The 20039-nt window shown below is 41.2% G+C and overlaps 1 protein-coding gene across 2 annotated transcripts in view; it reads left to right on the top strand.

Moving 5' to 3' along the window:
- The window catches only part of USP22 (ubiquitin specific peptidase 22), an 87230-nt gene that overhangs the window by 14528 nt on the left and 52663 nt on the right, over window positions 1-20039 (top strand). For both annotated transcript variants that reach the window (XM_048961987.1, XM_048961986.1), the window contains exon 2: window positions 19123-19255. In XM_048961987.1, coding sequence (XP_048817944.1) covers window positions 19123-19255 — 133 coding nt within the window. The remainder of the gene's footprint in view (window positions 1-19122; window positions 19256-20039) is intronic.

Raw genomic sequence — 20039 nt, 5'->3', positions numbered from 1 at the left:
CTTCACTTTGAATGTTTCTTCTGTGAATGCCCAAGGATACAAATCTTACCTATAATTTAGAGGCTACATTGTTATTTGGGCTAATTGGAAGATGCTGCTGTAACACAGATCACAGAGCAGAGGTCACCGCTCGCATCTGTCCCTTCTAAGTATTCTGGGGGCATCCACACCAGGGGCTGTTCTGTCCCTGGGATGCTGTAGGGCTATGAAAAGGGAAATGGATAGCTTTTTGGTCCACTATCTAAGGTCACCCAGAGCAATTTAGGATTTTGCCCTCATGCTGCTGATAAATGCAGGTTATTTAGTGTGGAACTTCTGAGGGGGGGGGAACCCACAGCATCCTGCAGACAGTGTTGATGGATTAGCAGGGAAGCGAGGCTTGCCTTTGCTCAGTACAAGGTAAACTGACTGCTTTTCCCAGCATATTTCCAGCATCAGTGTGATTATGTGCAGTGGCAAAGTGTTGCATCACTGGTAACTCCATTGTCTCTTGCTTCTTAGAGAAGTTGCTGTGGAAGTTAAATTATTCTGAATGAGCTCCTGTAGGTTGAGATCCAGCAGAAATGAGGTCAGGAGGGTTTGCTCCAGTGTCATACATATTATACCTGTCACGCTATCTTCCCTATTTTATGTTCTTGGTCTTAATTATTTGCAGTGCTAGATTGTAAGAAGCACTCTTGAAAGCCAGAACTGGGTGAACCACCTCTTTACTTGGCAGGGAAAGCTCTTAAGCAACTTGAGATACTCTTGAGAAGGGCTGAGGCAGTGCTCTCGCATTCTTTTTCTAATCCTGCTGTAAAGCATAGACAATGTATTTGTCCACAGAATGCTGCGTGTTGATAACCATAGAAACAGAGCAGGAGATCAGAGCCAGAAATCTATACGGGATCTCATTTAATGCTTTTGCTCTCATCTTTGTGAGATTACTGATTTGCAATTGAAATAGTTTCCTTGAAAATCCCCTGTTCGTACATCAAGCTTTTAACTGTTCTTTCAAGTGAAGTATGCCAATACAGTTCAGGTTTTTGCTCGGCTACAAGGTGTAGGAATTCACCTTTTCTCCTTCTCTCCCATGTTTTCCCTTATTATTCCCATCCTGATGCAGTAGTTTATGTGTGTTTATTAGATGACATTTTTCAGTATGCAGGGGCTTTAAGAACCCAGCCAGCTTATCCTGCATTTCCCTTTGGAGCTGGCTAATGAGAGAGGAGTTGAATTCTCTGTATTATTTCTGGCCCCCACTGCCGTGTCTGAGTGAATGATATATTGAGGTGGAACCTGCACTGCCACGTGCATTATGTATGATAAATTAATTACCATTACCATTTCTGTGAGTGCAGGAACGGGGGTTTGTTTAGAACAAACTGCAAGATCAGTTCTCTGTTCTTAGCATGAGACAGATTGCACTGTGGTTATTTTTAATACCAGATGCATCTTCATTTTCTTTTTACCAATGTTGGGCATGCATACATTTTTGCTACTCTGTTAATTTCAGGAAGGGGTCTGGAGTTTTTAATGAGCCATTAGTAATGCAGCTAGTGCCCTAACCAGCAGATAGTGTTGGTGAGTACATCTTCCTTTAGGAAACAAGGAAGCAAACTATGAAGGACACTGCAAGGCATACACCTCATCTGCCATTGAACATTTGTTGGCATGATGGGAGCAGTAATTAAGAGTTCTCAAAAACTGTTGATGTTCTTACAGTGTGGGAAAGAACAAGGAGAGAAAATAATGACATATATGTTCAGGTGAGACTGTGCCTTTATATCTCAAAGATGAAATATGGTTTTGGCTCGATTCTGCCTGTAGTGCTCCTGGTGGTACAGCTGGCTCTGTCTGCCCCATGCATGTGGCAGAAGTTCTTCCTGGGCAGGATTCTCAGCAGGAGTCCTTGGTGCAGGCACTCTTGGCCAAGTTTCCTTTCCCCAAAGGATGTAATTATGTCAGGAGTAATTATTGTGCAGATTTAGCCTCCTGCTTGTGTGAACACAGATCATTCTCCTGGATGGACCTTCATTTTTCCTTGGTGGTGGTGTTATTTTAAACACTTATGTTCTGTGCAAAGCCACGTGCATTTGCATCTTAAAAGTAACTGGTGCTTCCTCTGTTGGCATGTGCCTGTGCTGCAATTCAAATACATCTCTTCAAAAGCAAATTGCATCCATCTGAAAAGCTGGTAGGTGTCATTGTGGCTGCAGGTCAGATCTGCTGCTGCCACCAACCTGTTCTGGTTTTTTGTTTCCTCTCAGTTGTGTATTTACTGATGGGAAGCCAGTTGAAAGTAACTTTTTTTTTAATTGGGAAACCAAATGAGTATATTTTTACTTCCCTGAAAAGCAGTGCTCATGGTATCTAATGTCTGTTTATATCTTCTTAAGAGAAATGATGGAAATACTACTCAACGTACTGATTTTCTATGGCTTTTTTTTCTAATTACTCCATTGATTTCAAAGTGTAGATTTGTGGCAAAGTACACCAGGGTATATTTGAACAAAATACGGAGCAATAAAATTGTAATTGTAATTCGTGTCTGATGATGAAGGAACAAAGCATTAATGTCATTAATTTCGCTGGCAGCCTTTTGCTGAGTGTGGCTGCTTCACTCTGAGGCCGCGCTTCGTTAACCTTCTTGCCCAGCTCCCATCTGCAGGGCAGTGCCCAGCACTGTGGGCTTTTTGCTGGTGTTTCTGACTCTGTGCTGTGTTGGTGTTGCCCACGCAGCGACTTCATCCGTGCTGTGTTACTGAAAATGCAGATAATTCCTGTAAATGGCTTTAGAAACTATTTCTCATTTCAATACCAGTCTCGTGGAGGAGTGCTAGAGAACTTTATCTCTTATCACCAGAGAGCAGAACTGTGTGATGAGAAAATGTTTTGGTGTTTAGAAGCCTTAAGAACACGCGTTTATTCCTTTTGGTGCTGCTGCTGCTGGTTGTAAATCAGGCGTTTCAGCTGATAGAAACATTCCCAAGTTTTCTTTGTTTTCTTTCTTTTTTAAGTCTAAATTAAAATTAAAATATCACTGTGACGGATTTTTGCCTTTGGTTAATTTCGTTTCTGTGTGACTGTACTTTTTTGTTTGGCTCTATGTGTGTATGGTCAAACAGTGGTGTATGTGTACATAAAAAATGAGTCCAACAACAGTAACGTGATAATAGAGTTAATGGCAATTTGCTTAACCTTGGGAAGGAGAAGCTGGGGATGGTAATACAGGATACTTATGATGTGTGTATCCAGCGTAATACAGAATCTTCCTTCTCTGCCTCTTAAGGATCATGTTCACTGATTTAAAGGTTAATTGACAAACATTCATGGTTGTCCATGTTCTGTCAGAGCAGTGTGCTCTGGCCACATACAGGACTATTTTTCCCTTTATCTTTCTGTGTTCCTTTCTTTGGATGTTTGTGTCTGTTGGTGTTCTGTCTCCTCTTCTTTGGTTTAAAGAGGAACTTAGTATTATTATTATTAACTATGTAATATTAATGGTTACTCTGAATTTCTTTTCCCCTTTAAGAGTGTTTGCCAGCATAAGAGCTGCCTAAATCCTTCTGAATACAGAACTGCTGTCCATTGAAATAGCTGCTGTTTCTGACTTTCTTTTTCCCCAGTAGAAGCAGACTCTAGCTGCCCATGAAGAGAGAGTATCTTCTTTTGCTGTAAAGATGGAAAGATGAAACTGCTTCAACACAAGGTGAATAGAGCTGGTAGTGTGTTTGTGAATGAGTGCACCATTGCACTGCCTGTACCCCGAGAGCCCATTCAGAACCGTTGGAGTTGTGGTCGCTTCTCACATTGCTGTGCTTTTAGGGTGCTGTTCTTTCCTTCTTCCAACAGTGTGCCTCAGGAAGACAAATAAGGGAGGGCACAGATCTGTCAGGCTTCTCCCCCAGTTGTTTCTGTCAACTTTGTTTGGAAAAGCTTCATTTTTGTGTTGTTAGAGACAAAGTTTGACCGGTTTGCAAAATACAAAGAGACTCAATTTTATAGTTGATTTATGGCTGAGATAATGGAGGATTTGTTGTAAATTCTCCAAAACCTTGTTTTATGCTGAAAGCGCGGTGTAATGGTTGGTGAGGCTGAGCTGTGCTCTGAATATTTATCAAACATAGCAGATCTGTATTTCAAGGTGTTGCAGCTGACCGGCTGATAATGCTTGCAAATCCTTTCTGGTAATAATAATCCCTTCTCTGAAGAACTGCAGTGCAGTTTGCTATCTCCAAACAGACTTCTGGTTATTTCAACCTATTTTCTGCTCATCAGATGGTCTTAGATAACTGAAATTGATTGTATTTCCTCTTCTTACTTCTCTTTACCTCTTTTTCTGTTTGAGTCCTCAGAAACCTGATTTTTGCATTCCAAATAGATTATTTGAATCAAACAATTATTCATACAACTTGTCTCTTCTGTTCTGCTTTATGTTACAGTGCATGCACACCCAGGTACTCTTGAACTCTTCTGATAAGATAAACTGTAAATTACATTTGAATAGGCTTCTTTCTGAAAGCATTCTGTAGCTCTGCTGTACAGATGATCTTTTGGTAAGTGAAATGCTGCTTCTCTTCATTATTAGTGCTAATGGACGTGCTGTGAGCCCAGTGTTTGCTGATGTCACCGAGAATCTGAGCTCTGGGTTTTCATGCTTGTCAGACGTACAGTAACTGCAGTTCTGACTGTCGTCTGAATGCATCCATCTCATCTGCATGAGTATTTTTATTGGCAATCAGCTGTACTGCACACGTAGACTGTCTTCATTCCCTTCCTTAAGCATGGTCTGCAGGCAGCGTTGTTTCTGGAGCACCAACCACTGCTGATTTGTTTGGTGTGTGCGCTCCGGGAGGCTCTCTGTAGCTGATGTTCATCTTGCAGTTTTTGTGCATTTATTTCTTTTTGGAAGGTCTGCTTGCTTTTAGAGGAACTGATAAGCTTCTGTCCAGATGCATAATGAGAACTGCCAAATGTCCATAGCATTAATAGAGGTAGACGTAAATGGAGCAAGGCCTCTGCAGTAACGTACGTTTTCCCTTCATGCAAACGGTACCGGGGTTCACATAGATACAGAGTGTGTGTAAAATTTGTCAAGGCTTCCTGGAGCTTTGTATTTAGTCAGTATGAAGAGTATATAAAGAACCTTCTGACCCCATCTTTGCAGGAAGTTGGGATTGCTGTCTCCTCTAAGCAGAACGATTGCATTCATACACGTGTGTATGTGTATGTATGCGTACACACAGATTACACATAGTGCTGTATTTTCATTGGGTACAATCAGTGGAAGGGACAGTTCTCTACAGCTGATGGAGGGAAAGGATGGTGTAAAAGAAGTGGGCTGATACGTTTCTCATCTTACTTGCAGTTACTCCTATTTTGCAAGTTATATTGATATTTTTTCTTTTCTTGAATCTAATGGATTGGCTTACAGAACTTGAATTCGTGTGCAAATCTCTATTCCTGCTTGCTTATCTGTGTTATAATGGATATTGTTTGGGGATTTTACTGTCTCTGGTTTTCCTAAGCAATTTAAGTTCAGAGGACAGCTTGCATGTCTCTCCCAGAACTGCACGTAGGCAGCGCTGTTCCCTACCTCCCCCCTTCAGTCCCCAGTGCCATCACTGCAGAGTCTGAAGTACACTTTCATCCCAGGAATTAATTCATTGCTGAGAAATGCCAGTGCACAGTGCTGATGAAAAACACTTGAATGTGCCTGGAAACTTCTGAGAAATCTCCCTTCTCTTAGAGAACCTTTTCTCTATGTTTTTAATTTATGTGATTAATCAAAGAACAACTGGAGTAATTCATTAGGTTTGACAAGCAAATTGTCTTCTACATCAAAGTACTGTCTTTGTAGCTCTCTGGCAGTGAACAAAATTAAATTTCTAATAGAAATTTTAACATTTTCCACTTATTTTTGATGAAGTTGTTACGTGTTCCATAGAATGCTACTTTTTCTTGCCTGCAGGGCGCAGGCATTCTGGCTAATAGAACACCTGGAAGGTGAGAGTACTGTGTTTGAATACTCATGTAAACTTTGTTCCTTTGCTGCCTTGTCACTTGTGTTCTAGTACTTGAATTCCAAGAGCGTTCTGTTGCACAGATGTGAAGCAATGTGTGTTTCATGAGCTTCAGTAGTGCCAGAAAGTGCATCATGGAGTGGAGGAGTGGCATTGGGTCCAAAGCTTTCCGTGTTACCGGATCCTGTTCTACAGAACTTCAGTTTCAACAACTGCAGTAATTCCCAGGGTATTTCAAAACTTCTTCGCTTCAGTTTTCAACACCTTTAGTAAAAGCAGTGCTCCTTTCAGAAGATTGCCAGGGGTGGTTTGGAGCTGGTGATCCAAAGTGCTTCTCAGAACTCCCCAGCTGTTTTACCCTGTGAAAGTCTCTTTTTTTTTTTCTTACTTAAAAGGAGGTTTAGCGTATTCTGTATTTGCTGATATGAGGATGGATCTCTTTTTTCCCTCCCCGGGTTTGGGTAGCACTTAGAATGTCTTCCTTTTCCATCTTTCGTATTTTAATAGAGGCATCAAGTAGCGTTAGGATTTTAGGAAACATCAGTAATTCAGAAAGAAACCGGTGTTTATACAGACAGGCTGCATCATGCTTAAGGCTCTGAATAAGCTCACGTACTTGGTGTCAAAGAAGGAAGGGATGATTCTGGTTCTGAAAGTAATGTAATCTTCACTTAATTTTCACACTTCCTTCTGTGGTCCTTCCAGCATCTTCCTTTGGAACAGTAAGGGGTATGTAAAAGGTTTTTAGGAACAAACTTCTCTTTAAGGGGAGAAACCTCACTGGTTCTGTTTGGTTTTTACTCTATAGAGCAAGGAAAGTAGGAAGAGAGGTCTGTTGCCAGTGTGCAATAGGCCTCCCCTGTAAATACTGGCCTGGTCAGCAGGACATCTGTTCTTGTCAAATCTCTGAATGTTTTACTGTAGGAGATTACACTTACTGGAGGCTACCTGTGAGTTTATTTCTAGGGTTGCTGTGGTCCTGCAGCTCAGCCCTCAAGTATGAGTCAGAGAATGGTAGGGATTGGAAGAGAACTCTGGACATCATTTAGTCCAAGACCCCATAAGGTCTTCAAGGACCTCTTGGTCCAAATTAAGAATGAACAGAATAATTGTTAGAAGAATGAAATAAAAGCTCAATATTAAATTAGTTGTAGATCAGGTTTTTTAGGTCTTCAAAAGTTAAGACTGTTCTTCATGTATTTGTAGAGCTTAAATTCTTTCTTCTTCTGCTTCTCCTTCCATGTGATGCTTTTGTGCTTTTCTTCCTTTCATTGCTCCTTAATCTTGTGTAACTGCCTTGCAAAGCTTGAGGTAGGTAGTCTCCACCAAAACCAAACCAAACTAAAAACCAGCCTATTGACAAAACACCTCTCCATTTCCCTGCCTGAATATTCATTCTTTCAGCAGTAAGGACAGGCTTCTTTTCTTTCATTGAATTCATGCTGTTTAAGGCTGCAGTGCAGTGAAGCTGCTCCCTTTGCTGGCAGGGTGAGCAGCTCCTGACCTGCACACAAACTCTGCCCTGTTCTCCTTTCCTCGTAGGCAGCGGTCTGAGCTGGGTCAAGATGAAGACTTGCATCTCTTTGATGGTTCTCAGCATTGCTCGTCAGAGAATTGCATTGCACTGAGGCTCTGGTCTTTTTTTTTCCTTAACACAAATGCCAATGGACAGATTTAGGGCCTGGACGTCAGCTCCATTCACTTTGCCTCGTGTTTGTTAAACTGAGCCCAATCAGTATCAAAATAAGTTTCCTGAAGTCAAAATGACAGACAGCCCTCAAAAAGACACAAAGAGTTGCATTTGTGATTACACTTTATTTATTTATTTAAAGGATAATTTTATATATAATTAAAAAAAAATCCCTTCTATTAGCATTCTTTTCAGTACTGTGCAGAATAGACTTAGCAGGGATAAATTTTTCTACCCTTAATTTAATCACAGTGTTGAAATTCGTCTGAGTCTTCTGAATGGAGCTCCGATGCTAATATGTGAAATGTAATCCATTAATGGCTTACAGGCATCTGCAAGAAGAGAATGTATGGATTTTTACTTAATGCTGCTGTTAGGAAGGAAAACAAAAAGAACAAATTATTGTTGAATTGTTGGATATTGCTAGGAAGAAAATAGGAGTTTGTCAAGGAGATTGTTGTCCCAGCTTCTCTGAAGCTATCAAGAAACGCTGTCCTTGCTGCTCTGAATCTGCTGCAGGTCTGTGTTTGCAGTGCTCTAGCAGGGCAGGAATCATGGAGTGTCCTGAGTTGGAAAGGACCTGGGGGATCACTGCGTGCAACTCCTGGTTTCACACAGAACCACCTTCACCTCAAAACGTGAAGATTTTGTATTGTCTGTTTGGTCTAAATGCATAACTGGGAAAGGTTGAAGGTGCTTCACATATAACAGAATGCTTTTTCCTGTCTTAATGGAATTTTGGCTTTCAGATAATTAACATAGCATGTTGAGGGGGGAGAGCATAGATCTGAATACTTCCATGTTCCTACAGAAAAGCAACTGTTTGCTGTGGCGGCTATGGTGTGTTTTGGGGGTGTTCTTCATTTCTGGTAGGTGGCAGGATTGAGGGTTGTGTGTGGGTTTTACTGTGGGTTGTTTTGTTTTTTCCTTCCTGAGCCCATTTCAGAGATTCCCCTTTTCTGTCCATCAGAAACGTGCCCTGATCTTGTGAGGCAGTACCAATCTTACTGCTTCTCCTCCTTGCCCCCAGTTCATTTCTTTGGGCTTCAGGTGAAATGAACTTAGTTTGCAAAACAACTTAATATTCCGTCTGCATCGTGAAACGTTAAACCAAAATCACTGGCTGTGCATCATAGTAGGAGACAGAAGCTCTTCACTGAGGAGCTATTGCCCACCTTCCTACACATGTAATTAATGATTAATCTTTGAGACTGCAGCAATTTGCAGATTCCTTAATGGATGCAGGATTGTCAGAAGAATGCTTGTTTCCCAGATATTTTTATTTCTGGAGCTGCTTTCATTCATCTTCATGACTTTTTAGTTTGAGTGAGAAACAAAAACCACTTTTCTCTTCCAAAATTTATCTTGTGTTCTCGTAGCTTTGGAAAACTGTTACTGAATATCTGCAGGGTTCAGAACATCCATCTGTGTGAATCTTCAGGCTGGAGGCTGAGCTGCAGCTCTCTGGCCACTTCTTTCTCGTCTCCATAACTTCAGCTTTGTGAATGCACCTGAAAATTTTCCAGTGAATTAAAGACCTCGTGTTTTGCTCTTGTAAAATGAATTATTAATTTGTTTTGTACTGAGGTATGAGGAAGTAGAGCTTCAGCTTACTAGATCATCAAAGCACGTTCTGTGTGAGCATACTGAATTTGCTTTCATTCTCTGAATATTCCAGCCACTAAGGTGCTGTTTGGCTTACAGTACTCCTGTACACATGTAGCTGCATCAACATGAATATTTCCTTAGATGCTGAGGTTTTAATATCAGCATTTTAGCAGAAAAGCTAAATTTCTAGTTTGACCATTGTGGGTTGATACTATGCATCGTTTGGGTGAAGAAAGTGAAAGCACTGATGTTTGATACCCTGTGAATATTCCATCTTATTCTGTACAAAATGTTTGCTGTGCAGTTTTATAGGACTGACTTTTCTGTGATGACTGTTCAGTGCATATAATTTAATAGTCTTCTCTGTGTCAGCTTATGTTTTCTTGTAGGGTTTCAAGGGGGGATGTGCATTTTGGAAAAGTTTTTTGCTCTTTGAAAGCAGAAGCAGTGAATGCTCTGTGTAGCTTTCGTGCAACTGAAAGGGAGATTTATTTTATTGTCTTGTAACAGTTTTTCTTGTGGACACTGTTAGGGGACCAGAACTTGTCTTCAGCTCCTGTTAGACAAAAAGGAAGTTTTATTCTTATGGCCCAAAGTGACTTTGGCTTGTATGACTTGTTTGTTATACACATAATCGAAACCCACAATTGTCAGAAAACTCCTCAGCAATTGGGTTAATTTCGGTGCTACCAGTAGGCTTGTTTAGCTACAGCAGATATAAAAATGTCATACATAATAACTCTTAAAGTCTAGACAGAATGGTGTGTAGCTCATAGGGAGCTTCTGAAGGCAGGAATTTTCCTGCCATACTGCTGCCTTTCTGGTTAGGCTCAACAATGCTTCTGCCCTATTCAGTGCAGCAGTTTTTCTTTTCTACAAAACAAATAGTTGCTAATAGATGCACTCAGTCAGTTGGTTGCTGCTTGTTTTCTACTCATCTCCTTTTTTGCTGAGTGTATTTTATCTCATAAATAAGTCACGCCACAGAAAATTTGTGCTGTAGCATTTCTGAGCCGCCTCAGAATTGCTTTGGCTTTGTGGACTAATAAAGTGAACATTTCTTATCTTAGGGTGGTTAAAAGAAATAGAGCTGAAAAATCTATGCTTTTCTAAACAAAGCTGTAGGACTTTGGTCTATGTATCCTGAAGTTTTTTTCTTTTTTTTTCTTTTTTTTCCCTGAAAGGATGCCTTGTGGAGTATCTCCATCAAAGCAGTGTGGCCAACTTCCCAACAGCACACCTGTGTTCATAGGAAGAATCAGATGTCTGTGTAGTGTTACACAGGGCAGGATCTCCCTGCAGCACAGGCAGTTGAATAATGCTCTCTGCACAGCTCTGGGCAGGTCTGTCTGTTCGGCTTGCTTCTTGCCTGGCTTCCCAAGTCATGTGCTCACAGATAGATCAATACATTACCTGATAGGACGGTTAAGAACATTTCCCCAATTTGCTGACGCGGGAGAATGGTGAGGTAAAGTAATAGATTTAGTACTACATCTTAGAATACACTGCTGCAGTATTGGCAAGCCCCTGCTTCTCATGTGAAATTCGCTTCTGCAGTGGTGCATTGCAGGAAATAGATAAAAATCAACGCTGCGCATATCCACACATCATTCATATTCTGTGCAAAGAGGCCTGTGTTGAGCCTTAAGCAGCTTATGTGTTTTCACCAGGCGAGTACGCCTTCCACGTTCAAAAAAAAATCTTGCTGAAGAAGAACATGCAATTTAATTTGAACAAGATCCATTATTTAAATTGTTTAAGAACGCAGTAGGCTATTAAATGCATCTTTCGTGGAACGCTGGAGGAATCATTTAGACTTGTAAATGCTGCTGCTTGGGGTGAGCACTCACCAAAGGAGAAGCAAATGAGCAATTTCAGCAGAGTCGTTTGAATTGAGGAGCAGAATTGCTTTTGTCTTGTTGAAATATCACTTGTTACCACTGCGACTTCATATAGGAAAGCTGGGATGGCTTTTTTTTTTTTTTTTTTTTTTTTTTTTTTAGGGTATCTCCCTGTTTTTCCAGTGTCCTGTGCTTTTAAGTTACACAACTTCTTACTTTTTTTTTTTTTGTTGTTATTCTGCTCCCTAAGTTTTATTTCAGTGTTACACCTACTGCAGAATTCTGTGTGAAACAAACTGGAAATTGTTGTGTTGTTATTTTTAACACGACAAAAACCACCACAGCAACAAATCTGACTAATTGCTGAGTTTTTGGCATGGGATATGATCCTAAGTATGAAGAATAGGGGGGAAGAAACCCTCTACATGCAGGGCACCTGATGACTAGTGAGATCTTTGGTGGAAATTAGAATAGTGTGTACCCAGGTTTTTGACTGACTCACGCTGCTCTCCTGGGAAAAGCCCTTTAATCATAACATTGTTAGCATTTATGCAACCTTTGGATGCTGCACTGTCCTCATTTAAGGCTGTCTTCAGCCATGGTGGGCTATGGGCTGCCACCAGGCCTCCCCTCAGCATCCTCTGGGCTGAGCAAACCAGGGGACCTCAGCACAACTCAGCTGCTCCTCACACTCCTTACCCCAGATCCTTCCCCATCTTCCTAGCTCTCCTTCGAGCTCTTGGCTAGCTTTATTTCTTTTTTCATACTGTGGAGCTTAAATCTGCACGCAGCACTTGAGGTTCGGGTGTTCCTCACCAGCTCCCCTGTGCAGTCACCTGGGTTAAATTGGAAAAACATATATTAGGTACAAATTGTATGATACAAAACAGAGCAGTTTAAAACAGTTCTTCTGGTAAGAAGGGTGGGATTCCTGATACAGCCTGTGTTGGGAAGTCTCCTGTGGGAACTGAGCTCCACAACACAGGGATCCCTTGTGCTGTTACCACTGCCCATAGTACTGCTTTTGTTTTTTTGTTGGGTCAGCGTTGTTCTTCGTGGGGTAACACACTGTAGAAGACCAAAGTAGCTGGATGGAAGAGCTTTGCTGTGTAGGTTTGGATTGAGCCATCTAAAATGATACATAAATACAAGGGGAAAACTCTGGTGTCAGAAAGTTGGCATCTTCGCGTGAATCCAGGATGTTACTGAAAAAACAAATGAAATCTTTTGTGGAAAGAAACTTCTCAGGAATGACTTGCTTGGATGCTAATAGGAAACTGTTTCATGGGGACAAATAAGATGAATTCACTGATATTTTCCATCCTGCCTTCCAAGCCTCATTTGAGCTTTGATCTAATTGAATGAAAGGCCACATAAAAGCAAGTCATTATTTTAGTTGTGTGTCCTTGGGGAAAAAGAAAGTGACTGACTTCAAGTAGTCGCTCACTTTGGAACAGGGAAAGGTCACTTTAGGATAGGGCAGTCCTAGCATGTGGCTGTGTAACAGCGTGGTGTTAACAAGTAGATGAGATGTAGTAGATGTGAACTGGATAGAACCAGGAAGATCCAAGCTCTAGGCTAGCAGCACGCTTTCAGGAAGGCTGCTCTGGCTGTTACAGACCAGTCTTTGCATATATTAATTCCAAATCTATATTCGTGGTTGAGGGGAGGAAAAGGAGGTTCTCTTACTAAAAAAACCTTCCAGAATTCTGAATTTTTTTTTTTTTTTTTAATTCTTTTGCTTTACTGATTTCAGAGAAGCTGTAGTATGTTTGGGCTCAGTGGAAGATGGTCTTCAATACTGTTCTAAATTAATGCCCTCAAGAATTTAAAGAAGCACATCCAGTCATCTAATAAACACCAAATAAACCCGCTATATTATCTGATGCACAGTATAAGGTAGAAGCTTTCTTGAAGCTTTATGTGTGGAACCTGTTTGTAAGGTGCTATTTTGTTTGAGGGTTTTTTTGGGAGTGTATCCTCAGCAAGTCTGTTGATGATACCAAAAATGAGTTGTGCAGTTGACAAAGTAGAAGAGAGGGTTGCCATTCAGAGGGACCTAGGCATGCTCAAAAAGTCACTACCCAAGAATCTAATGAGATTTAACAAGGCCACATGCACTGTGTTGATTTTGGATCAAGGCAAATCCTAGGTACTAGTACTGACTGGGAGAGGAACTTGATGAGCAGCCCTGCTGAAGAGGACTTGGGAGTCTTGATGGATGAAAGGTGGGACGTGAGCCAGCAGGGTGCTCTTGGGGCCCTGAAGGCCAATGATATCTTAGGCTGCATCAACAGAGAGGTGGCCAGCAGTGAAAGGGAGGTGGTTGTCTTTCTCTCCTCTGCCTTTGTGGGGCCACATCTGCAGGCCTGGGGTCCCCAGCACGGGAGGGAGCTAGATGATCTTTAAGCTCTTCTCCAACCTGAGCTATTCTAAGATTTGTACACTCAAGAATTATTTAATATTTGCTTCTTCAAGTTCACATGTTATATTGGATCTGTTTTCAGTTGCTGCTTAGGGAAAGTCTTCCTGTATTTTCCTTAATTGTGATAGGCAATGAGCTTTTGCCAGTTTGGTCCCATTATGTAACTGAGTTATAAAAGTAACCAGTGTTTGTGTTCTGGAACCACTCAGTGATACCCATTCCTGTTTTATGGTACAGTTTGGAGAAGAAAAGTCAATGGTTTGGCTATTGGTTTGTAAGTCAGTTGGCACTGGGTGGTATCAGTTTTGTGGGAGTTTCTTCAGTTAATTAATCCAGACTTTTGATCTTTCAGTGTGATAGATAGTGTTATTTCACCTTGTGAGCAGAGGATCTGAAGGCCCTGGGCAAAATACATTTGTAAGGATACGAGCTTCAGGAACTGGAAGCAGCTAAGTGGGCTTCTTAAAGTTTCTTCCTCCCCTCCCTGCAGTTCTGCCTTTGTGATTTCTCTGTCTGGGGATCCTGATTGGAATATTGGTCCGCTCCATGTGTGTGGTTCCTGGTGGGCTAACCATGCTGTTGTGGCACACCATCACTGCTGGGGGAGGTGGCTCTCGCTGCCTGTTCATTAGGATAGAGTTCCATTCCCCCAGAGAATTCATCAACTTGGCGTCAGAGCACTGCGGAACACTTAGCACAGCCTTGTCATTGCCAGATGAGCAAATTGTGATAATTTGTTGAGTCCAAAAAATACAACTAAAAAAGGAACAGGATTAGCATTCTTCTATATCCTTTAGACAAGAAAAAAAAAAAGCCCACAAAAACTAATTAAGCAGATCATTCAAAGTACTCTGATATTGGCCTCCAACGCTTCGTATCATTTCCCTTGTGTGGTTGCTAATGTTTCTTCCGTGAAGACAGAAGGGGGAAAAAAAAAAAAAACAAAACCTGAAAATAAAGGCAATTAAAAAATGCTTTCAGAATTAAAACAAAACAAACATACAAACAAACAAAAAAGGCAAACAAAAAAACAGGAAGCAAAGACCACAGAAAATAATTCATGATTTTTTTTCCTCTGCTAGTGGTGTTTGCAAACTGTTTTCAGTATTGGGGATGAAAATAAGATAAATAAAATGATCCCAAGGTTGAAGCAGTTCAGATTAATGCTCATATAGTTTGCCTTATCAGCAGGGAGGTAGTCTGTGCTCTTGCTGATGTGCAGCATCTTAATGTGTAATAAAAAAGTTTTGTCAGTTTGGAAGAGGAGATGGTTTGATAATGGCTCTTCAGCATCTTTTGTGGTATGTTCAGCAGCACATCATTTCCTTCAGTTTTTCCTACCTATAGGCAAAAGTATGTTCAGTCAGAACTAGCCTTGTGTTTAATCTACCTCAGGGTAGCAAACTGCTCAGAGAGTCATAATAGTATATGCTATGCTTTTGTTTATGCTTGAGAGGTTGATGTTGCTTAAACACTTCAGCTTTCTCATTTTGAGTTCTCAGTTGTTGCATCTGTGTTGAAACTTGTGCAGAAATGGTTGCAGCCAGTTTTCTGTACGCAGAACTGAAGGGCATCTTCTGTCTGCTCTGCCAGTGCAGGAGCCGGCAAATGCAGCAGTGCGCAGCAAGCACCTTGCATTCAAAGGTCGATGTTACACAGAGATGAAATAGTTAATTGTCTCTTTCTGTTGCTTTAAGAGATCCAAATAATTGTTTGGAATAACTGAGAATTAATAAGCTTCCCATATTCGGCCTTTTTTTTTTTTTTTTTTGAAGGTGACTTTCTAAATATTTGTTAAACTCATAGAATGTGACTTGCTGCTCTGCTGCCTCTAATAAACCTTTCATTAGGGTCCCTGACCTCAGTGAAATGGGAAACAGAACGTGCAGTATTGATGCAATAATATTATTTAAAAAATCATTTCCAATCAGACAATATCAGACTGAGTCTTAGTTGCAGGAAGTGAGAGAACAATACTTAAGTTGATTTATTATTATTATTTTTTTTAGTTTATTGACTGCTAATGTGTCAGAAATGTGTGCTTACTCAGAGTAACTCTGAATCATCCTATCAGTGTGTGGAGGAGTGATCTATATGCCATAGCACAGAGGAGTGCAGAATCAATCCCTTGTTTCTGCTCCCTGGAATCTAAGAGCTCTGCTCTGAAGTTGAAGTATTTAAATGCATGCAGTGTCCCAGGTACCGTATTAATTGATGGACTGCAGATCAGTGATGCCTGCCTGGGGAGAATGAAACTTGGAGTAAACTGGGACCAAGAGCTGGTATCAGTGTCTTAAGGCAAATTTGACCCCAGCTGGTTACTTCTGAGGTGCAAATGGTACTGTTAAGCCTACCAAATCTTGTCAGCTGTGCTTCAGTATTGGCTTTCTCCTCCCATGTGATACATGTCTTGTTTTACACAAACACTGACTTATTTCCCTGTCTTTGGGGGAAATAAAAGTGGGTTTCTCTTAGGAAGTTTTTACTTTCCAAATGGTTGCGGTTCAGCATGAGCGCTTGGACATGATAAAAACACCTGCAGGGATCCATGGCTTAGTGCACTGCACTAAGGTTAGCCTAAAAACGTGTTTTTCTGCTTTGCTGATGAACGTGCACAGTGTGCTACACCTTCCTCAGGATCTTGTAACCTCACAAGCCTTGTGCAGTCCTGTGTGCTACCTCGTTCATCTTTGCCCATGGATCTTTGTGGTGAATCTGGTTTGTAGAAGGTAAAAGGCAGGCGGTCTTTTGGTCATGGGTTTGTAACTGAGAACATCTCTGTTCTGGAGGTGCTTTGACGTAACTTGGTTTGCGCCAAAGAGGCAAAACTGCTGAAATACCCTAACGGGAAACTTATAAAGATGTTTTCCTTTCATTTCCAGTTAAAGCTTCTAAAGCTACTCCTAAAATGGTTGGAAATACAGGAGGATGCTATGCAATAGCCGAGGACTATGTATGTCTGATTTCTTCTGCACAGTTTGATTTGCAGAAATAGTGTATTGCTATTCAGAATGCTATCCATGGATTTGAGGAGCCAATACTGTGTGAAGTTCCAGCAGGTTTGTGGGTTTCTGTACACCTGCCCAGCATGACCTTCTCTCTGGAGGTGAAGCTTGTGCTGACCCAGAGAACAAGATTTGGGGCTGAGGCTGTCAAACACTGAGCTCCCAGGGGAAAGCACTACGAGGGGGGCATGCTCATATTTTCCACCACTGTATTGGTGGTAGGAGAGTAAACTAATATTGAGCTGCTCTGGCAATTTGGAGAGACTTGGAAGTGTCAGCAGTCCAGTTAGCTGACCTACAAATGCCTGCTGCTTTTCTAGCTCACTTCTTGCAAATCTGTGAATGGTATCATGAGCGGGCGGCCCCTTAGGGAGGGGTTCTGTTGAGCAGCCCCACCAAGTGATTTGTGGTTGGGTCACTTTCATGTATCGCTGATCAGCATGGCATCAGGCCCTGAGCAAGGCCTGGTTTGCTTTCTGAAGAAGTTGAGGCTTGTTTTAAAGCAAGCTTGCCACTGTATGGATCCGACTGATTGTGATTACTCATTTGCAGTATTCTGTTTCGCCTTAGTCAGACTGTGGCCTCAAGAGATGTAAGTGGGGTGGGAGTATTATGAAACGCAGTAATTTGATTATTTGGGGGGAGGAGGGGACTGGAAGCTTTGTCTTTAACTTAGCAAATTGTTTAAAAGCTCACAGAGATGAAAAGAAGACAGCTAATCTCATTAAAAATAGCCGCTATGCTTTTTGGTATTGATTTTTTTGCTCACTCTGTCTTAACGTTTTCTTACAATTTTAGAAAAACAGTCTTGAGCTGTTCTGAGCAAATAGAGGACATGGTAAAATAGCTTCCTTTAACTAAGTGAATGAACTCTTCTTTTAATTAACCACTTAAAGAGTAGCGTATGTGTGTAAAAATTAATTCTCATTTGAATGAAAATTGATATCCCAAGAGTTTGTCTTTTTTGGCTAGAGGAGTTTTTACACACTAAAGTCATCTGTTTACAATGCATTTAATGCTAGAATGATTATTTTTAGCAGGCTAAGTGAAATAGCGAGTTGCTGGAGTTGTCATAGCAGCAATCTTAACAGATAGGCTGATCCTATTTAGCTTTTGCAGCCACAGAGCAACCGTTAGGCAACAGTTTGACAGTTCTGCAGCATTTCTTCTAAAGATGGAATTTGTGCTTCTGGTGGTGATGTATTTTTTTGGTCCTGCTTTAAAATATTTCTTTCTGTAGGTGTGTGGAGTTTTTAATCAACGGATCTATTTTCATCAAACAGCTTAGGAGGACTTTGGATGCACAGCGTGTGGAATTCAGAATTCGAGTCTTAATTGGTAGAAGTTTGAAATGGAATTCACAGCACAGCATATTGCAGGAGCCCTTGGTTTTGTTTTCTTTTAAAAACTATGAATATTCTGGAAGAAGCCAGTCTACAAAACAGTATTGTGCATCTTTTATACAGCTCTAATTTTAAGTTGTGGCAGACTGTGCCAATGCTGCTGAAGAACCTTGGGGTTTATCTTGGATTAAATACATTGTCTGGGTTGGGGAAATCGTATCTTGATATTCAGTAAATTCTGATTTTATTTATTTCAATGTGCTTCTACATTGAGCAAAGGTATTTATAGCTCTGGGCTGTTAAAGTAGTTCAGTTACTCTTAAGCAGACACTTGAATCCACTTGTCTGAGTGCAAGTGAATTTGTTTGATGTGAGGGACTTCTCCTATCTGCGTCTTCTAGTTGGATAGTTTGGACTTGAATTCTTTTTGGTTTGCAGAGCAGAAGGCTCATCCCCAAACTCTGAAGTCTCTGACTGGATAGAGTAATTTTTTCAAAGATCTATTGCAGCACCTGAGTTTAATGCCAAGAAAAAGCTTTGGGTGTTTTTGGCTGAAAGATAGCTTTGAATATGATGAGAGCCAGAAAGTCTACGTAATCTTCTCATTGTTTTCTTCAGGCCCTGCTTTTTAAAATGTATTTTCATCTTAGGAATGCAGGCTCTCCTGTCAGGTTTATGCGCATACTTCAAAGAAGCATCACACCAACTCCCATCCCCAAAGCTCCCATACTGGATCCCTTGGGAACAGTCAGACTCGGAGAGGCAGTGCTGCAGGGTGCCCAGGAGAGGCAGTAGATCTGGTCCAGCACAACTGCTTCCAGGCTTGAGCACATGGCTGTGCAGGTTTCTGTGCTGATGCTGGGTTTGTCTGGCACCAGAAATGCAGAGATGGAGTGAGGGAGTGGTGGGATTGCGACCTGGAGAAGCAATGGCTCTTACCTCTACTTGGAGTGTTCGTTAAGCTTTGAGAGCTGTAACTGGTTCAGCTGCCTATCAGGGCTTAGAAATATACTGGATCAGCTGAAGAGTTTTCTCTGTTAATGTCTGACTTGGTTTCTCTGTTGCAGAATCCTGTTTTCCCCTCCTGAATCGTTCAAATATACCGAGTAAAGACAGAGCCAGCAGCTGGATCTGTTTGGTTCTTCTGCTCAGTTGCATTTGGATGTGTGCTTCTGTTGTTCACGTTCTTTGTTTATCTATTTCAGGCAAAGTCGTGCATTTGTCATATGTGTGGTGCCCACCTGAACAGACTCCACTCTTGCCTCTACTGTGTCTTCTTTGGCTGTTTTACAAAGAAACATATTCACGAGCACGCAAAGACAAAGCGACACAATTTAGGTAAGCTGCCTTTTTTATTTTTTTTCCCCGTCCCCCTCCCAATCCTACTTTGAAAGGGAAAGTCAGAATATTATTCTTGATTCTTAATGGTATTTCAGGCTTACCAGAAAGGTGCAGCTTCTATTTTAAATTTTATTTGGAGTTGCTTGGAAGTTTAGCACTTAGCAATCATGGCTGTGAAGGTGATAAACAAATCACACAGGAACGTGTTTGCGCGAGCAATGGTGTGTTGATGTACTCGGTGTGTGGTTACACACCATTTTAAGTCTGCTGGTATTAGAAAGTAAACGTGTTATAAGATCTAAGATTTAAAACTGCTACTACCATCTAGAGATGAAGCTTATTTTCATCGTAAGCTGTATGTATGAGGGGGTATGGTAGGCTTTTACCTTCTACAGGTTGCCCAAGGAGGCTGTGGATGCCCCATCCCTTGATGTGGCTCTGGGCAGCCTGGTCTGCTGGTTGGTGACCCTGCATGTGGCAAAGGGGTTGGAACTGGGTGAGCATTGTGCTCCTTTTCAACCCAGTCCATTCTATATTCTGTGATTCACATCTTGTCGTTAAGGCTTCTCATTATCATTTGCTCATGCTTCAGAAACTCACTGCCCTACATATTCAGCTTCTTTTGAAGAAATTTCATTCAAGTGCTTGTTCTTAAGTGTAGTAAACCCGGATCTTCTGCAAAGATGAAGGGAGTAGGGCACACTGAGTAGAGCACCTTCCGTGAAATATTTGTTGGGTACGGGGGAAAATAAGATCAGGAAAAAAAAAGTGCATTTCATAT

Source organism: Lagopus muta, chromosome 15 (assembly GCF_023343835.1).
Source record: "Lagopus muta isolate bLagMut1 chromosome 15, bLagMut1 primary, whole genome shotgun sequence".
Taxonomy (NCBI): Eukaryota; Metazoa; Chordata; class Aves; order Galliformes; family Phasianidae; genus Lagopus; species Lagopus muta.
The sequence above is the reverse complement of the archived record's forward strand: the minus strand, read 5'-3'. Positions and strand labels throughout refer to the sequence as shown.